General features: G+C 39.3%; 1 protein-coding gene across 4 annotated transcripts in view; it reads left to right on the top strand.

Annotated features, from left to right (window-relative positions):
* The window catches only part of MAST4 (microtubule associated serine/threonine kinase family member 4), a 342,363-nt gene that overhangs the window by 136,260 nt on the left and 186,502 nt on the right, over nt 1-19,601 (top strand). For all 4 annotated transcript variants that reach the window (XM_030566014.1, XM_030566020.1, XM_030566019.1 and 1 more), the window contains one exon: nt 1,051-1,082. In XM_030566014.1, the coding sequence (XP_030421874.1) occupies nt 1,051-1,082 (32 nt within the window). The remainder of the gene's footprint in view (nt 1-1,050; nt 1,083-19,601) is intronic.

The raw sequence follows: 19,601 nt of genomic DNA, 5'->3' as shown, positions 1-19,601 counted from the left end.
GGAGAACATCTAGTACTGTATATCTCATAGGTCAGATGAATGCCCCTTCATTTAAATGCAAGTTATATTCCCATCTGAACAAGGTTACAAAGACGACTTTACAAATATAGTTTTGAGAAAATAACTGGAATGGCAGAAATAGAGGGAGGTGAGTGAGGGGTTCCAAAGTGTAACAAGATGTGTGTGTGGGGGGGAGGGGGGGATTTGAAAGCGGAAAATGGATATTACATAATTTATCTGATATTACCTGGCCCACTTTTCTATGCATATATCATACATCTTTTAGATGGACAGAACTTGGTGGGTCTTGTAGCTGTCTTCTCTCCAAAATACTAACAGAAAATATATTAGCTATAGTAACTTCTCACTAATTCTCATTTAGCTAATATACAATCACAATAATTCTCTCCAAATGGCAGTTTCACCCTACTTCTTAGCAAAAGGTTTGTGTTTTAAAAAAAAAAAAAAAGTGCATTAGGATGCTTTGTATTAAGACTTCATAAAATGATGTACTCTAGAACATTGTATGAGCATATTATGAAGTAGTATAACCGGTCAAGCTATGCTTGTCAAAATAAATGAACAATGTCCATGTTCTGATGTAAGATCCATGATGTTTGTGACTGATTCCTGTCAGGTGCTGAATATCCTCAACTATTTTTGCACACAGTGGGCGTTATGGAAGATTAGCATATTGCAGAACTGGGCCCTTGCTAATTTTAATTTTAAAAAATCCCCAGTGGATCAGGCTGTTAGGTTATTCTGTTGTTTGAAATATGATCTGAGAATATTTCTGTCAGAGATTCTATTGAACATTCCCAAAGATAAATCTAAAGAAAATCAGTGTTTGAAATAACAGTAGGAAGCAGAACATGAAAGAAGATTTATACAAAATCTGTATAATCCTTTATTATATTCAAAACACATCTGGGCTGTCTGTGTATAGTATTGTTGAGATTGAAGGATTGTGGTACTTAATTTAAAAAAATGGATATTTCCAAGTGTATTCTTTTGATTTCAAATGTAACGTAATCTTTTTTCATTTTACAGAAGGAGCTGAGTCTTCCAAGAAGAGGAAGTTTGTAAGTAGCTAAAGTTCCTTCCATTGTGCTCACTGCACAGTATGTGGTTTGAGAGTTCTTCGGTATGTCTGTTTTTTTTTTTTTTCAGTGGGAGATAGAATGAGGTTGAATGTGGCAGTTGATTGGCCTTATGACACACACACACAGAAAATTGAGACTGTAAATGAATACCCATGGGTCGATATGTTGTGTTCTGAAGATTTATACTGGTGTAGTTTAGTGGCCTATTATGAAAGATGCTATTGTGAAAGACTTTGCTGAGGTTATTAATAAAATAAATGTTCCTTACTTTACGTTACATTTTAATTCAGATTGTTGTTGTAACCAGGCAAATATTTGGATTTCTCATGAACAGTGCAACCTAAATTGACTTAACCTGATATTGCTGATGTAGAGAAAGTAGAAATAAAAAATGGAACAATTTTGGTAAATGTATGTAGTCTTTTAACCAGAGGAAGTACAGATTGTGGACACCCTGGCATTTATTATATTGGGTTAGTGCATTAATGAAAAGGTATTCAAATATGCTGATACTTTATGGCTACTTGCACTTTGCAGATTTAGGTACCTTGACTTTATCTCTCATACATTTTTGAACTATTATATTTTAAAAGTTGTGATTTTATTTGCATTTCTTTTGTATCTCTTTCTCTAGGATGTCTGTGCAGAATTACGTACTCTACAATGCACAACTGGTCTATTATAACTTAATAGTATTTGACTACTTTACTAACAGCTATCCCATGTAGAAGCAACCTAGAAATGTTGTATTTAAGACTGATTTCATAATCTCATGACTCTGAGCAAAATCTTGCAAAGGAGATAGCTGAGAAGAACACTAATATATAGAATCTTTATCCCGGAGATCCCAAGTTTTATATAAACATACAGCACCATCAAAATGCTGCTACTTTTCTCATACAAGTGATTGCACTATCTATAACATGCTGCTTAATAATGTTAGGTAGAGGAAATACTGGCCAAGAATACATTTCTGGAAAACATTTGTTTACCTCAAAAGATGGACTGAATCTAAGATTAGAACCAGTGAATCCAGATAGTTTAGATATTTCAGAACCCATAGGTTGCTAAGACATTCCTTTTGGCTATATATGTTTTGTGCCTATTGAAGAGCTTGCATGAGCAAGCCAGAGCACGTGAAGTGCTATCTAAGTGTGAAGTCACTAACTAGATCTAAATAAGCTGCAGCTGTCAAGCGGCCAACAGTCTGGGTCCATTCTTTTCTTGAAATATTATGTGAAAATAGACACTAAGAGCTGAACGTTTTACTTCCTTTGGCATTATAAAATGCCTTGCATGTAGTTTTAAGTTGCTTTTCTAACCGATCACATGCTGAACATTCAACAGTTCTGTTTGTTTTGTTCACAAAACAATCTGGCCCCTTATGAGATTTTCAGAAATGGACTCCGGGAAGTCGGATTGACAGTGTTTCATTTTTTCTGCTTAGTGCGTTTATGTGGATCAAGGGATTTGAAGTTCAAAATACTGGTCACATTGATAGCCTTCCCAGAACTTGTATTTTTAGCTTCTGTTTAGCTCATGTTGGCTAGGACAGGCTACAGAAACCAGTAAGTGCTTCAGACTTTAGAGAGCTCTATTTCTGGCACATAACAAAATCAAATGAGACAACATTATTGACATCTGTATACCCAATGCCAGACTACCTTTTGGGTCTCGTTGTTTTGAGAACATCACTGAGGTGATGCTCAGTGACCTTGCCCAAAAGTGTTGCAGGCTGACACTCATGAGTGGCTGAACAATGAAGATTTCAGTTTTATAGGTACTTAATAACTTTCCAGTTTTGTTAAGTGCTTTGAAGGTAATCTGATTAATCCTCACAACGTTGCTGTGGAGGAGAAGATACATCAATATACTTATCCTCAGCTCAAAGATGGAGCAATAGCAGAGAAGTTAAGTGGTTTGCACAAGGCCACCCAATGAGTAATGATTTTATTGCTGGGTGGCTTCAAGGGAAAGAGTGGGCTGGTTCCTCCTTCTCTCCCAGCAGACTTTGTGTAGGAGGGAGATGTCTCCTTTCCCCTCCAAAGATCCATGAGGAAGGGGGTGAGGGTCGGGAGAGGAGTTAGTGAATGGATGGCAATGGTACTGCACCAAATGGCAACAGTAAGGGAGTCTTGGGGTTTTGCAGGAGGTGCAGTAGTTTATGCGGCTAAGGAAAGATGTTCCAGTGAGGCATGGGAATTTCCCCACTTCCTCTCTGAGTGCAGAAACCATATTGAACCTCAAACCAGGCTCGCTATGATTGGATTTAAGCTTGATTCTAATATTTTGTCCAGCTTTATTCATCTGGCGGTGGTCACAGGTTCCCAACTGTAGCATATCTGTTGCTACACAAATGCCAATGCAGAGGATTGAAATGGGGAAATTGCGCTTGATAAAGAGCTGAAGTACAATTGTGAAGCACCATGGAGACAGACTGACTGAAATCCTGCAGTTCCTTCCTTAGAGACTTGGTAGCTCTGTTGGTAGGTAACCTTTGCCAGGACTGATGAGAGAGTCTCATGCTGACAGAGTTTCCTCAGTTACACAAGGAAATGGATTGAGTATTTTTTAAAGGAGAACCTAATTCCAGTTGTCATTATTTGTATAGTCCCTAGATACTAGGTGTCTGAGAAATGCCAACAGGCAGAGTAATTTTAAAAATATTTCTAAAGAATAAGGCTTGTCTGGTTACCTGTTCTTCCCAAGGGTTTCCTAAAATTATTTACATAACTGCTAGATGTGTGGCTAATCCATAGAAAGTAGGATTTTTGTTTTTTTGTTTATTTGTCTACCCTATGAGTACTGTACTTTTATAAAACCCATGTTAAAATGACACCACCTTGTGAAATTACTTATACAAAATGCCAGTTATTACTACTTTCCATATTTGTACTTGACACATGTATATAATTCCTGTTATCATTAGTGATTGGTTATGAGCATATTGAGGGCAAAGCTCAAATTGCTGTGAAGATGCAGAGGAATGCAGTGCAGCACTTGATCAATAGCACTACTTGAGCTGCAGTGTCAGGAGCTACTCCACATCTGGGACTTAACATATGAAATATAAATAAAATTTATTCAACACTTAGTTGTGAGGATTGACATGACAGAAATTTCTGACAGTTCTGCATGACTCCATATATGCTTACTTCTTGGTATCATGAAGCAACGAAGGCACAGAATGCTGAGGAAGGGCCCTTGAGGAGGGGACAGGAAGGGAAGCACGTACCCAGTCATATCACAGGGTTAGAAGATGAAAGATAATGTGCTGCTTAAGTCACTTTGTAAATTATGGATTTCCCCCCCCTCTTTATAAAATTAACAAACTAGTTGTAGGTTGTAAAAGGAGGCAGGAGGATTTGGACTAGACTAAGAGAGCTCTGGTTCTGATTCCTTGTGTCTTAGGCTGGGGTAAAGACATAGCCTACGCAGGTCATATGCCTTGAAGTGCTAGGATGCAGTATTATGTATTTTCTGGTTGTTTCCCTTAAATTCATGCATTTTCTTTTGCTTATTGCTACAGTCTGGGTAATGCACTCAGAGCTGTTTTCATGGTTATGCAGAGCAAAGTTTAAGATAATTATAGTGGTAAATATAAATTGACCAACTGACTTCAGGCATGGGTTGTGAGGTGGCGTGTGGAGAGCAATATGGAAAGGCAGGAGTCTGGGAGGGAGGCATTGTAAGTGGAGAGCACTAGAATGGACATATGAACTAATGGTGATAGGGGTTTACATGGCATGGAGCTGTGCTATGTGGTATTAGAATGGAGGAACAAGAGGATATGGTACATGGCAGGTGGGTCAGGAGGCAGAGCATAGAAGGGTTGGATGAAGGAGGTCTTGGAGGTCATTGTGGATGGAGTACAGGGGACTGAAGAAGACATGGGAAGGTTTAGAGAACAAAGGGGTCGGCATGGCAAGGGTCAGAGACTTTAAATCACTTTTCAACTTTAAACATTTTAAAAATTAAAAAGTGCTTGACAGTTTTATATTTAGTCAATGTGGTTAAAAGCCTTTCCACCCGTTCCAAACCGTATTCACTACTCTTTCTTCCCACGCAGGTAAAATTTACTTTCTCCTTCCCCGAAGGCACTTACTTATAGAAGTGGAGCCCTCTGTTGGTGGGTCTCCTGAGATATGTCAGAGTAGAGCTCCCCCTGCTCCTTGTACATTGATACATTCACCCAGTTTAAACTGTTGGCAGTCATTAAAACAAATTCCCAAACAGAATACGGTTTTTAAAAGTTAAGGTTTAAAGTGTCAAACTAGTGCTCCAGAGCAATATCACATTCTTTACTAATATGCCACACATTCAAAAAAACCCAAACTCAGATATAGTAATGTCTGGAACACGGAATATGAGCAGTTAGAGGAATCCAGCCTCTTCCCCAGGCCAGGGTTCTTTATTAGCAAATTATATAAAAGCTGGAAAAAAAGTGTAGAAATGTTTCAACTTGCTACAGACATGTAGTCTTTATATGTTACTGTGAGTATTCCCATTGACTTCAGTGAGCTCTGTTATCCCATTTCAGGAAGGTACTTAAGCTCATGCCTACATTTGCTTTAGTGCCAGAGATAATGCTAATTTTGCTTCTGGGGAGTGGGGGGAGAGGAGTGTTAAATTAAAAGTTATTGCTAAAGTATGATTTGTTTGCATATAAAAAACATACAGATACGCTTACACATGAAAATCTCTCTAAGAAGCTAGATCATATGGTGGATGCAGTGCAGAACAGTATATTAAAATACATACTACTTCATTCGGAATGTATCCAACTAAGTAAGTAGTTGGAGAGACGGCACTCTCTAGATGCTCATTTTAGTTAGCTGTATTGCTATATTACTAGTGATGTTAAAAAGAGAGATGTTCATCCTTCTTGATCTTCCTCATCCACAAAGTGGAAAATACCATGAGATAAAATTAGAGATTCACAGGAAAATAATGCAGGCACTTCATAATAAGGGGAAACAAATTTATTTATCATGAATGTGATCTTTCCTCAGTTTTATGAATGAGTATTCCTGGTATAAAAAACTTCCTTAATAAAAGGGAATTGACAGCAGGTTTGTTGGAGGCAGAGGTAAATTTGAGTTTAAATTGAGAGACATTAAGGGCTAGATATGCATACTTCAATGGAATGTGTTTTCTTCTCTTTTCTTTGGGGGCATTACTTTTTCCTCTTAATGTACCATATGCTAAAATGGTTAGGGACTTCAGTGGCACAGCATCTGTTGAAATACTCCACACATTTCTAAATTTAGCATTTTGCTTTGAATACACTCCAGAGTACCAGAACAAAATATGAAAAACCAGGAAGGTTAGAACCCTTTTCAAAAAACATTACTGATGTTAAAAATGAAATTTGGCTACAATGATCAAGTAGTGCATTTACATGCCAAGAAAATAACTATAAAACCCAAAGTTTGTATATTGTGTCTGAACTAGCATTTAAAGTGGCATGTTGTGTAAAGGGAGAACTATGTGATCTAGTATACGTACAACGAAAAATTCCTTTAAGGATTTCAGACTTTGGGAAGCCATCAATTACATTTATATATTCATAGAATAACAAGAGTCTCTGCTCCCCCTGCAACGGTGATTTAAAAACTGAGGATTCTTCTTTGTTTCTGTAGGTAAACAACACTACCATGAATGTTCTATTAGGGATTTCTTGGTTTCTGAATTTGATAGGTGCCTTTGTAACTGAAAATTATTGTATGATATCAATCTTTTACCTTTTTTTTTAACCTATCAGAGAGGCTTACTTTGTTAAAAATGTGCATGTTTATTTGTTGTTAAATCCAGTCTACTGAGAAAAATCAGCTGTGAACATTTAAAATGGAATTTCTTTTGTTCAGTTGCTGCAGAAATTTAATCTGCTTTCCCACCTGGAAAATTCAACCACTGCAGGTTTTTCGTATAGTGATCACAAATCATATTATACATTATAAGAAGAGCTGCTAATATCATCAGATAAGTTGCAAGACAGAAAAGACTATCTACAATGTAACAGAAAGAAGCACAAGTTAAAGCTGATCTTTGCTTAAGGGCTTATTCTAAGAAGGTTTCAAAAAGTTGATAACTGTTGGTAATTGCACTCTTTATTGATTAATTATGGATGACAATAAATATCAGGGAAGTAGCGAGCAGAAACCTGCTACAACCAACACATCAGTACAGTATATAGGAAGTGGAGTCAATATTACTGGAGCTGGACAAAACAATGAGGCTTGACTGCAGCATTTATACATATGGGTGATGGGGGGTAGAAAGGGGTGATGTGATATATTTTAAATTGAGTGCCAACTTAATTTTATTGCAAAAATGTATGGTTTAGAGAAACAAGAAATGGTAGGCCAAACCTCACTTGTCTCTCTCTTAATGCCAGGTCAGGGATATCACTTACTGCTTTAGTTACATGGTGTTCTTTCCAAGTTGTAGGGCACACCACAATTAAAAGCATGCAAAACAATCACAATGTATAACTGACTTTTATTATTAAAATAAAAAAGAAAAGAAAACGAGACACAAGCAATAAACCATGGTTACTTCAGTTTAAATCTGTTCTGTATGTCATCCTGTTGAGGGCTTTCAACGGAGATTATACCTTTGAGAGTGGATATACTCTGTTGGGGACCCTCATCTTTAGGTAAAACTAAGTATATTATTTCCAAAGTGAGTCATGCGTCCTTCTGCAGTATATCCTAGATAACCAAAACAGAGAGATATGCAAAAGAATTTTGTTTGATGAATCCTGTTTGGTTTATCATTGATAACAATGTATAAGTCTGATGAAACCAAAGGGTGTTTTAAATCAGTTACTTAAAAGAAGCAATTCAAGTGGTCTTGAGACAGGCGAATAATGAATATTAAGAATCTTAAATTCGTATAGTTTTTTGCTACTGAATTTATTTTGAGCACAGAGTTAAGGTTGCTTGGTGGTATGTTGTCCTCTTGCAGAACATGGAGTTAAACAAAAATCAAATGTCTGAAAACCAGGAAATGCATGGTCAAGGTTGCCCATGCAACTTTAACTCTGCCCCAAAACACCCTGTTAACACACACACCTTTATTTCTTCAACCCCCAAGTTCTTCATCTCTTTATACAATCCATTCACTCTCACTGCGGGATTCCATATAATACTGTTAAAGAACACATGCCACATACACATGCCTCACACACCCACACACAGTAGTCCTTGAGTTACTTGTATACATTCCAGGTGCAATCAGTGTCACAGCAATAATGTGATCTTCAGCTCTGTGCAAGAAAAAAAAAACTTGGCATTTATTTTCAGGTCTTATATCTCCTGAAGCCCTGGCTCAAGTGATCTCAAATTTAGGTCACTAACCCTACTCAGCACTCCCATGAGGCACAGGAAATTTTATTAAAATCCAGGAAAGCATGTGGGTTTTAGATGACTGAGATGTGTCATACTTTGAACAGGAAGGATAGAAAGATAATGAATGAGAAGGGTTCCTCTCCATATTCATCTGAAGTATAGGAGGCTCTGGAAGGTCTGAAGTTGTGTGTCCATCTCAATGAGATGTTCTCAGCGACTGAAAACACGCCGCAGAGATGAGTAAAACAATGCCTCTGAGAGTATGAACTTCTGCATTCAGCTCAGTGGGTGTTCACATCCCCTTTCTGAATTCTTTAGAGCCTGTGATGTGCATGAAATATGCCCATTCTCAGATGTCAAACTGAAGGGACAGGGCTTCTCCAGTTCCGTGATCACATGGGGAGTTATGGAGACCTTCCTAAAAGAAGTCTTCAGAACCCAGCTCACATAAGAAGGAGTCCATTCCCTGTAGATGGGCATGGGGTCTTTCCATATCTACACACACACACACACATACCCCAAAAGGGACAAGGGCCCCCCATACCCTGATCATATCAGAGGGCAGGGCAAGGGACTGAGACACCCCCCTCCTTGAGGGGGAAGAGCTCCCACCAGATCAGAGCGCACACATGGGAGGGGAGAATGTGAGGCTGACGAGTGCCCCTGCCCCTATTCTTCCCTAGTCCCCCTGCCACTTACCACCACATTCCCCTTTCCAGTGTCCTACCCCTCCACTCTTCCAACCTCTCTTCTCTCCCCTACTGGTCATCCCCATTTATACCTCACCCTAGGCTACAGCCTCAGCTCCTTCTCTCCCTATTCTCTCACTCCTCTGCCCCCCAAAGGCCCCACCCAGGAGGCATTCACATGTCTAAATTTTTTCCCTGTAAGACTAAACAAACACATTTATTTTTAAGGTAAAAACATTAAGAGAAAACATAGTGTAACAGTAAAAGAACCTACAGGCATGTTAATAAGTTTGAGAGTTCACCCCAACTCCAACAAGGCCTCTGATAGGCGTCAGTCCTTCAGACACTACCAAAGGGCTTTTCTGTGACTGCAAGTTCATAACAGCCTTAGCTTAGAACCAGAACACCTATAAATCTGAGAGTCACTCGTATAATTTGAGCCTCTGATCTTGTCCTCATGTAACAGATGATCATCAAACAAAGATCCCTTCCTCAGAGTGAAGTTTCAAAAGACTGAGGCGTTTTTGCATAACCAGAGAGGGAATATTTGCGTATACTTCTACCTCAGAGATTTCTTGGGAAGTCCACTTAACTTTAAAAGTAGGACTGTCAATTAATCTCAGTTAACTTATGTGATTTAACTCAAAAAATTAATCACAATTAAAAAAATTAATCTTGATTAATTGCACTGTTCAACAATAGAATACCAATTGAAATTTATTAAATATTTTGAATGTTTTTCTACATTTTCATATATATTATAGTCTGTGTTGTAATTGAAATCAAAGTGTATATTTTTTAATTACAAATATTTGCACTAAAAATATCAATAGCAAGTTTCAGTAAGGCTATTTCTAGAATTCTGTGTTAGGTTTTAACTAAAGGTTTTCCTTTTGGAAAAAAGAGGGGTGAAAAGAAATCCATTTTTATGACTCGGTTTATAGCTGTGATAACACATCTGTAAGCAGCGCTCCTCTTTGATCCTGAACAGAAAGCATCCTTACATTCCTCTAAACAATCAAGTCTTTCAAAAACATATATTTCTTACAAAATTTGTTTTCTTGAGATAGATTGACTTGATAACCATTGGTGTGTGTCGTTCTTTGGGAATGAAATCTTGGGGCTGTTTGCCTTTTTGACTACAATTCCTAGATTTACAATTTACTTTTTGTAGTGTATTTACAACTTTGAATTAAAGGTGTCTGTCCAGTATTCTATACAAGTAAAATCACAGAAACTAAAATGTTGTGATTTCAAACATATTACAAAAGAAAATATAGACTGTTAAGCAAAATTAAAGTTATAAAACTGCATTCCAGTGTCTGTGTAAATACCTGTTGAGATAATAAACAATGTTTTATGGCTAAGGAGGTGTTATCTTCCTTGAGACTGGGGGCCTGTCCCTGGTTGACAGAAAGCAAAGATCTTCCCAGAAATGTCCATAATTAGTTTGAATATTTAATGTAATTAAAGCAACTGAAACATAAGCATATATGCTATCCATTCTTCAAATGTCGTGTATTAAAATAATTGCATCTCCTAAAAATTCGGTAAACGCAAGTTTATAATAATTTAGTATAATATTAGATTAATAACCATTTGTGCACCAATACTGAGATTTAGTCCCCAGAGTGAGAACATTCCCTTTTTTTGTAGCTACTTGTAATAAAGGAGACACATTTGACTTCAGTGGGAGAAGGGTTGGGCTTGTAATGTAAGAAAAAATTGCATTTAATGCAAATCTTCAGAACCTCATTGTGGATTTGACAGCACCGAATGAGTTCTGGTAAGACTTCTGTCGAACTCTGCTACTAGAGGGAGCCAAAAACCAAACCAAATGGAAAGTTTCATTCAGTTGGTATGGTTAATGGTGATTCAAGTCCTATTAAATCAGTTTTTCCTCTAATATGCACAGAATGAACTGCATCATAAAAAAAGAAAAATGAGATGCCTTGAAGTCTCACTATGTCTGAAATGGAAACAGCAGAAAAGTTTTTATATGAAGATACAAAATGTCTTATTTGTAAAATACAAACCTATGCCAGCAGGGCTGTATTTGGCCTGACATATCAAGAAGCATTAAAGTTCTCTGACCTGAAAAATTCTGGATCTTGAATAAATAATTTTAAGACCCAGCCCCATTAGTTTGGAATACAACTGTGTTCCAAGTCATGGAAGAGTTCAAAGGCTTGTTGCTGCTAACCCCAGGGTTTTCAATTACAGTGAGGTTTCTTAAGCAGTCATTGTAAATGCTCATATTTTAGATGAGTGCATTAACCAGATATCTTTTCAATCCCCTGAGAATCTGTCTTGAGGTAATTAGGTAAATGCAGGATTCTTAAATTATTATATTTAATACAATTTGTCAAGTCTTCCTCTGAAGCATCACATTTATTTTTAACTAAAGGCTGAATTAATACATTGAATTTGCCCCTGTTAATGTAGAAAGTTTCTGCAATGTCTTCAACTTTGGCAACACCAAGTATTCAAAAATTCATGAGTCAGGCCCCCAAAAATCATGAGATTGGTTTAGAAATCACTTCTGGTATGTCTACACTGTGATTTGCTGGAGTCTGGGCTCTGAGACCCCACAAGCAGGGAGGGTCTCGGAGCCTGGGCTCCAGCCTGAGCCTGAATATTTACACTGAAATTTTATAGCCCCCAGCCCAAGCCCTGTGAGCCTGAGTCAGTGGCCCTGGGCTCTGAGACGCTACTGCAATTTTTTTTAATATCACAGTATAGACATATTCTATGTCACTAAATGCAGTGAATGCAATTTACAGTAGAAGACTTCATGTATATTGTGTGTGTACACATGATGTCTAGACACATAAGATACTTAAAAAAAATTATGTATGGATGGTGGTTCTATCCAGGTGTGCAGAGAAAAGAGGCCTCTCCTCTCCTTGCCATAACTCTTGAAATAGGTAAAACACTGCATAAGTTTCAGAAAAACACAAGGGGATCATGTGACAATGGTAAGGAGTCAGAAATATCTGCTTTCTTATAACATGGAGCAAGAAACTTTGAGAGTAAGAGAGAGTATTATCCTTAAAGTTACTTTGTCTGCTGGAACCTAATCAAGCCCTTATTCTGCCTGGCTTTCTGCTGTATATTTAAAGAAGCAGTACACATCCTTGCGAGGAGATCGACCAGTACCAGTATTCCAACTGGTGCTTCACATCCCTGAGGGAATTTTTGTGTGACCATTGCCCAGGCCCTCTTCATGCATGAGCTAGTACTGGGTGGTCAGACAATACTCTTACTTTGGCTCTCAAAAGCAATACATTGACTTATAGTATGTGTATCTGTGGTATATTTAATTTGAATAATCATTTCCATGAACAGGTGAACATGTTACTTGGAGGTATCTGTGATCCAAAGAGCACCCCAGAGGGCCTGGCACTCCCTGGTATGTAGCAGTGAGTCTGAACTGGCCTGACCAGCTTAATGCACCTCATGTACTCTTGTCATGATATTGATCCAAAAAGTGGCAAGTAATATATCACTGGAAAACACATAGCTCACTGATCATTAATATCTTTGCATGCTGTATGTATGGTTAACCCACAAAGAATTATACAGATGTGCTGCAAATGTGTAACTAAAATGTGTTTAAACTAGGCATGTCAGGGAAAGCTGAAAAGCAGGCTTTTCCAGAGAAGGGAAAGGGGTCAACACCTCAAGCCAGTTGTGGCCAAAGACAGGAGCCTGTTCATTTGTATCAGATATTGCAGTAAGATGATTTCCATTGTAAAAACCACAAGCTGGAGCGAAATCAGATATAACTACTCCCCCAGTTGTGATTTTTACAATGGAAATGACAGCATGACATCTGTACCCATCGGGGAAAGGAACTTTTTGTGGGGATACACTTCAGAAGAATGTATTTCAAAGGTTTAATGGACTATAAAGCGCGGAAGAGGGAGCCCCTAAGTTATCCTTCACCTGAGTCGTCACAGAAAACAAACGATTTGGGCTCTGGGCGTTGGGTCCTGGTTATTGACTGGCCAGCCATGCTGGAAGAAAGATTGTGATGAGAAAAACTTCTTTGACCAAAAACTCTAAATTTTTTAAAGTCAGTTTTTAGTTTTAGAAGTGTGTTTTACTTTTTTGTTTGTGACCATTTCCGCCTTTATTCTTTCTACTTGGTATCACTTTAACCTATGTCCTTATGTTGATAAACTTGTGTTACTTTTATTATAAACCAACTCAGTGCTGTGACTGAAGTAAAGGTGTGTTAACACCAGTTAATAAGCTGCTGCATACTGTCTCTTTGAAGGAACGGTGAATTTTGTTAGCGTGTGTGAGTGCTACAGTGAAGGGGCTGTGCACTGCAGGAAACGTCATGTTTGGTGTGAGAATTTGGGACTGGAAGGGCTGCTATCACCCTCCAAGAAGAAACCAGGCTGGTGGAAGCCAGAATGAGGTCATTGTGCTGTAAGCAAGCTGCTGGTGTTAGGAATCTGAGCCAAAGCTGCACAGCACGGAGGCCCCCAGGGTTACAAGTCAAGCAGTGACGCAGCCCCTTAGTGGTCTGGGTTGAGCTCTAGAGCATCACAATATCTTAAGGCTTGGACTACACTACGCGTTTAAACTGAATTTAGCAATGTTAAACCGATTTAACCCTGCACCCGTACACACAATGTGGCCTTTAATATCAATATAAAGGACTCTTTAAATTTGGTTTCTGTACTCCTCCCTGACGAGAGGAGTGGCGCTGAAATCGATATTGCCATGTTGGATTAGGGTTAATGTGGCCGCAAATCAATGGTATTGGCCTCCGGGCGGTATCCCACAGTGCACCATTGTGACCGCTCTGGAAATCAATCTGAACTCAGATGCACTGGCTAGGTAGACAAGAAAAGCCTCGCAAACTTTTGAGTTGCATTTCCTGTTTGCACAGCGCAGAGCTCTGATCAGCACGGGTGGTGATGCAGTCCCCAATCCAAAAAGAGCTCCATCATGGACCGTAAGGGAGATAGTGGATCTGATCACTGTATGGGGAGACAAATCTGTTCTATGAGAGCTCCGTTACAGAAGACGAAATGACAAGCATTTGAAAAAAATCTCCAGGCTATGATACAGAATCCACAACATAGTGCTGTGTGACAAGCATAACGGAAAGCCAAAGAATCAAATCCACTGATGGAGGGAGGGGGTACCGAGGACTCTAGCTATCCCACAGTCCCCGCAGTCTCCGAAAAGTATTTGCATTCTTGGCTGAGCTCCCAATGCCTGTAGGGTCAAACACATTGTCCGGGGTGGCTCAGGGTATATCTCATCAATTTACCCCCTGCCCCCCCCCGTGAAAGAAAAGGGGAAAAAATCGTTTCTTGACTTTTTTCAGTGTCACCCTATGTCTACTGCATGCTGCTGGTAGACACGGTGCTGCGGGACTGAACAGCAGCATCCTCTCCCCTCCCCTCCCCAGTGGCAGACGGTACAGTACAAAAGGACTGATAGCTGTCCTTGTCATCCAGGCTCCTGGCTGGCCTCAGGTGAGGTCAGCCGGGGGCGCCTGGGTAAAAATAGGAATGACTCCCCCGGTTATTCTCAGCAGATAGTACAGAACAGCTGGTAACCATCCTCATTATAGCAACTGGGGGCTGAGTTCCATCAGCCCCCCGCTTTCATGTCTAAAGAAAAGATTCTGTACTGCCTGGACTATCATAGCAGCTGGAGGCTGCCTCCCCCTCATTTTATCTCACTAAAAAGTCAGTGTTTCTTATTCCTGCATTCTTTATTACTTCATCACACAAATGGGGGACACTGCCACAGTAGCCCAGGAGGGTTGGGGGAGAAGGGAAGCAATGGGTGGGGTTGTTGCAGGGGCACCCCCTAGAATGGCATGCCGCTCATCATTTCTGCGGGATTCCACACGGAGCGGCTGTGCTCTCTGGTTCTCTGATGAACTGGCTCTCTAGTACACTTGTTCTATATTCTAGGCAGGACTGACTCTATTTTTAGATAAAACATAAATGAGGGAATGACCCGGGCAGTCATTCCCATTTTTGTCTTTGCGCCCCCGGCCGACCTCAGCGAGGCCAGCCAAGAGCACCCATGACAGCAACAGATGGTACAGAACGACTGGTAACTGTCTCTGCTACCTTGCAAAGGCAAATGAATGCTGCTGTGTAGCACTGTAGTATCACCTCTGTCAGCAGCATCCGGTACACATGACAGTGACAAAAGACAAAACAGGCTTCATGGTTGCCATGCTATGGCATCTGCCAGGGCAATTCAAGGAAAAAGGGCGCGAAGTGATCGTCTGCCATTGCTTTCTCGGAGGAAGGAATGAGTGATGACATTTACCCAGAATCACCTGCGACGCTATTTTTGCACCATCATGCATTGGGATCTCAACCCAGAATTCCAATGGGCGGGGGAGACTGCGGGAACTATGGGATAGTTGCGGGATAGCTACCCACAGTGCAACATTCCAGAAATCGATGCTAGCCTCGGTACATGAACACACCCCGCCAAATTATTGTGTTTTATGTGGCCGCGTGCACTCGACTTTATACAATCTGTTTTACAAAACCGGTTTATGTAAAATCGGAATAATCCTGTAGTGTAGACATACCCTAAGATTTTTTTAACAGTGGAGTTACCTGTGTATCTGGAACACCTGTATATCTGTACTGTCTGAGTGAAGTATGTCTTGCGCTTTAGAATTAAAAAAAAAATTTCACAGTTAATTAACAGCCTGTCAGTGATCAGTAAATGTTCTTTCTATTAAAACACCAGTAATTTCCCATTATGTCCTTTTTCTTTGTGCTAAAGGTCTTCAAATACTATTCCCAGTCTCATCAACATAGAAATGTTAAGTATTTGTAAGAACCCGCAACACAGCTGTTTGTGGAAATCATGAAGTTTCAATCAGCGAGAACAACTCCAAATGGAGTTCTAGAGGATTGAATGGCTTTTTTCTCACTGGTGGGCAATATTTACATCTCCTCTAACTGGGCATCTATATGTTTATGGGACTTGAGCAGTGAAGTGAAATAAGATGGCTTTATTCAATTGCGTCTCATGCAGAGTGAAACACTATATCAGACTGCCCACAGGGCAATATAATCTCTCTTCCTAGTGGTTATGGTGTTCCTATCAAGATGATAATGCATTTTTTTATTGTCTAACAACTTAATCAGTGTTATCACCACTGTTAGTCCTTGTCAACAAGTGGCTCTCTCCCACAATTTCTTTCCATTGACCTTTGTTTTCATTTTTAAGTGACTTTAATGCTCAGAAAATTAACAGGTTGACTGCAGTGGAAACATAAACCTACTCACCCCAAAACAGTCCCAATGTAGACAGCATAAATCTAGCCTTCCTCATCAATCATTGGCACCATTGCTCTTTACAGAGCATGGCATGTACACCGATAAGTTCTTTGAGTGCTGAACCTGATGTGTGAGTGACAGTCCCGTCCACAGGTAGGGCACACCCAAGCACTAGCAATGCTCTGAATCCGAGCAGCAGATTCTTTCCTCGTCTGACGAAGTGGGTATTCACCCATGAAAGCTTATGCTCCAATACTTCCGTTAGTCTATAAGGTGCCACAGAACTCTTTGTTGCTTTTTACAGATCCAGACTAACACGGCTACCCCCTCTGATACGTGACAAGAATTTTAATGTAATTCTCTGTCATGGGTACTGAGAAGATTTTTAATCAGGATGGCATTTAAATATTGCTCTGTAAAACTGATTCTATTTTCGGGCAGTCTTTGCCAATATTTCGTGTCTTCACATCTGCCTTTTAATTGTTGTTGTTTTATTTCTTTTAAGAATCACTTTTAAGGATCTACGGATTTGCAGTATGTGACTAGAAACATTAGGCAGGAAGAGAGCGCTGGACTGGCAAGTGTAAGAGGCCTGGGCAATGACTTTTTTTGGGAATGTTGCACAAAATATGTAGTCATTTACAGCTGTGGGGTTGTTGATGTTGAAGGGAAATTTAAGGTCTTTGCTGAAATTTGGTGTGGAATTAATAAAAAAAAAAAAAGTGTGCTCATGGAAGAAAATACACCCCTGTAGTGAATAATTAATATTTTTCTTTAATTACAAGATTCTCTGGCTTTTTTTAAAGTATAAAACAACTTGGAAAAAAAAACTCTTGACATTTTTTCTGAAATTCAGAAGAAAGATGCTGGATCTTCCCACTTCCCACTGCCCTCCCGCTGCTGTAGTATTTGCTCCCTGACTAACAGCTCTACCTCTCAAACAAAAGCTAATATTTCCTGATGGGGATGTGCAGGATGTATGGGGCTGGGGCTAGCATACACATTTTTGGAAGGTTTCTCAAGTGTGTGTGTGTGTGTGTGTGTGTGTGTACACACACACGGTGAACATGTAATTTTTTTATCCATGTTCACCACTTCTGAATGTGAATGGATATTAATATGCAGTAGGGAGTGCTAATCAGGGATTAGTGACTCATTAGAAACGTGTAACAATCCAGCAACATTTTGGCTTCATACGAATCATCCAATAAAAAGGACGGGCATGTCAGGGGTAGGGCTTCAGCTCACTGCAGAGATTCTGGGTAGCACTGTGGTCTATAGGACAGGCAGAGGAGGCTACCAAGTGGCTGACAGTTTTGGGCTGCGCGTTCTGTGCTGCACCTTTGGGAGGCATAGCACACAATCTTACCCTTTATATTTATGTTTTAACATATACTTACATGAGAAGCAAATATTTAATAGTGAGCTCTTCACCTAGCAGACAGAGTGTAACCTGATCCAATAGCTGGAAGTGGCAGCTAGACGAGTTCAGACTGGAAATAAGGCCGTACATTTCTGAAAACTATGCTCTAGTATTTATTGGGGGAAATGCTATGGCCTGTCTTATACAGGAGGTCACACTAGATGAGCACAATGATCCGTCTTGGCCTTGGAGTCTATAAACTTATGAAAGTCCTTAAAGCATGTAACTTTATATTGATTGCTGCCAGGTGATCTGAAAAAGTGAGGCCTTTTTTTTTTTTTTTTTTTTAAACTGTTCTGAATTTTCCTGGTTGGTATTTGGATACCAAAGTATCTTTGTAAAACCTAGATGGAAGAGAGTTTTTGTGCAAACATATTTTTTCTTTTTGTATTATACCAGCAGCCCTATGTATGATACCTTAGTTAAAACTGAAACCAGCATCAACAGAGAACAAATAAACAAATGCAAATTATCGACCTGAATTTAATCAACCTATCACTGAGTGAGAAGTCCTTTGAATTTAAACAACAAACAATAGTTATTTTAGTCCTAGTTGATTCAATATATTCCAAGATGTAGCACCATCTTTCTGACTATCTTTTAGTTTTTTTAGTTGCTACTTTTTCCAGATTTGGAAGCCAGACAAACTGATTCAATCATTATTAAAGTCTAGATTACTCAAATTCTTCCAGATTTTGATATTAATTTGTTTGTCTACAAGAGACCCTATGAATCACAGTTATTTTTATTGGCCTTCTCAACTAATATTTAGGTGGTGTTGTGAGTTGTTTTTCCTTATAGTTTCATATGTATGATATGGTGGGAGGCTGCCTATATTTGGGGTACCTACGCTCCAGGAAGAAGTGTTCAAGAAGGGAGTTTTGGACTAAATGAACACTGGAACTGGTGCAGCCTGTATCATCATGAGACACATTGCTTTGGTTGGCCCTTCTGTAGGGAAGTTTGAAGTGGTGTATTCTAATAAAGCGTGTCAAAGAGAGAGGGCATTTGGAGGAAGGTCTGTAGGGAAAACTAAAGTGATGTCTTACAGACCATTACACTTGATAGCTGCTGTGTTCTTTTTAATAGATGCTGAAGCTGGTGAGTTTTAGAACAGATAATCTATCAAACAGAAGGAACAGAGATTTTTACCTTGAAATTTTAACAGCAGTTACGTTTTATGAGTTGCTGAGACAGGTAGAATGTGACAGCTCTGACTGTACATATCAGAGCAGAAGTCAGTTTTAGGAATCTTTTGTTGTCAGGCTTCCGTGACCATGGTGTTCTTAGCAAAATAGCCTATATCATTATAATGTGGCAATGGCAGCACTAATTTCAGGAATGTGAATAGTTTGGAGCTTTTTTAATATGTTGGCACTGTCTCTGTGATTTCAGAACCGTTGGAGTACTTAGTGGAGGTAGCTAGAGTTATCCAACAGGGGCTGTATTAATTTGCAGAATCAAGCATTGCAAAAAATCCTATTACTGTACTGAATAATTCAAGTTACAGGTTATTCCTTTGTACAGTTTGAAGAGAAATAGTAATCATTTGGTCACAAATTATTAGTAACGATCCAAGTGGTGTTTACAGAGGAGATGAGAAATGTTGGCCCTGATATTTTGATCTGGCCAACCTCTGCTCAGCACAACCCCTGAAATGATTTTAACTACCTTCTGCACTCTGTGTGTTCCAGAACCATCCAGCACGACCACTTTATATTGAACACTTCTGTCCCCCCGACCCCAGA

This window comes from Gopherus evgoodei, chromosome 6 (assembly GCF_007399415.2).
Source record: "Gopherus evgoodei ecotype Sinaloan lineage chromosome 6, rGopEvg1_v1.p, whole genome shotgun sequence".
Lineage (NCBI taxonomy): Eukaryota > Metazoa > Chordata > Testudines > Testudinidae > Gopherus > Gopherus evgoodei.
Note: the sequence above shows the minus strand (reverse complement) of the source record. Positions and strands in the feature narration are given on the sequence as shown.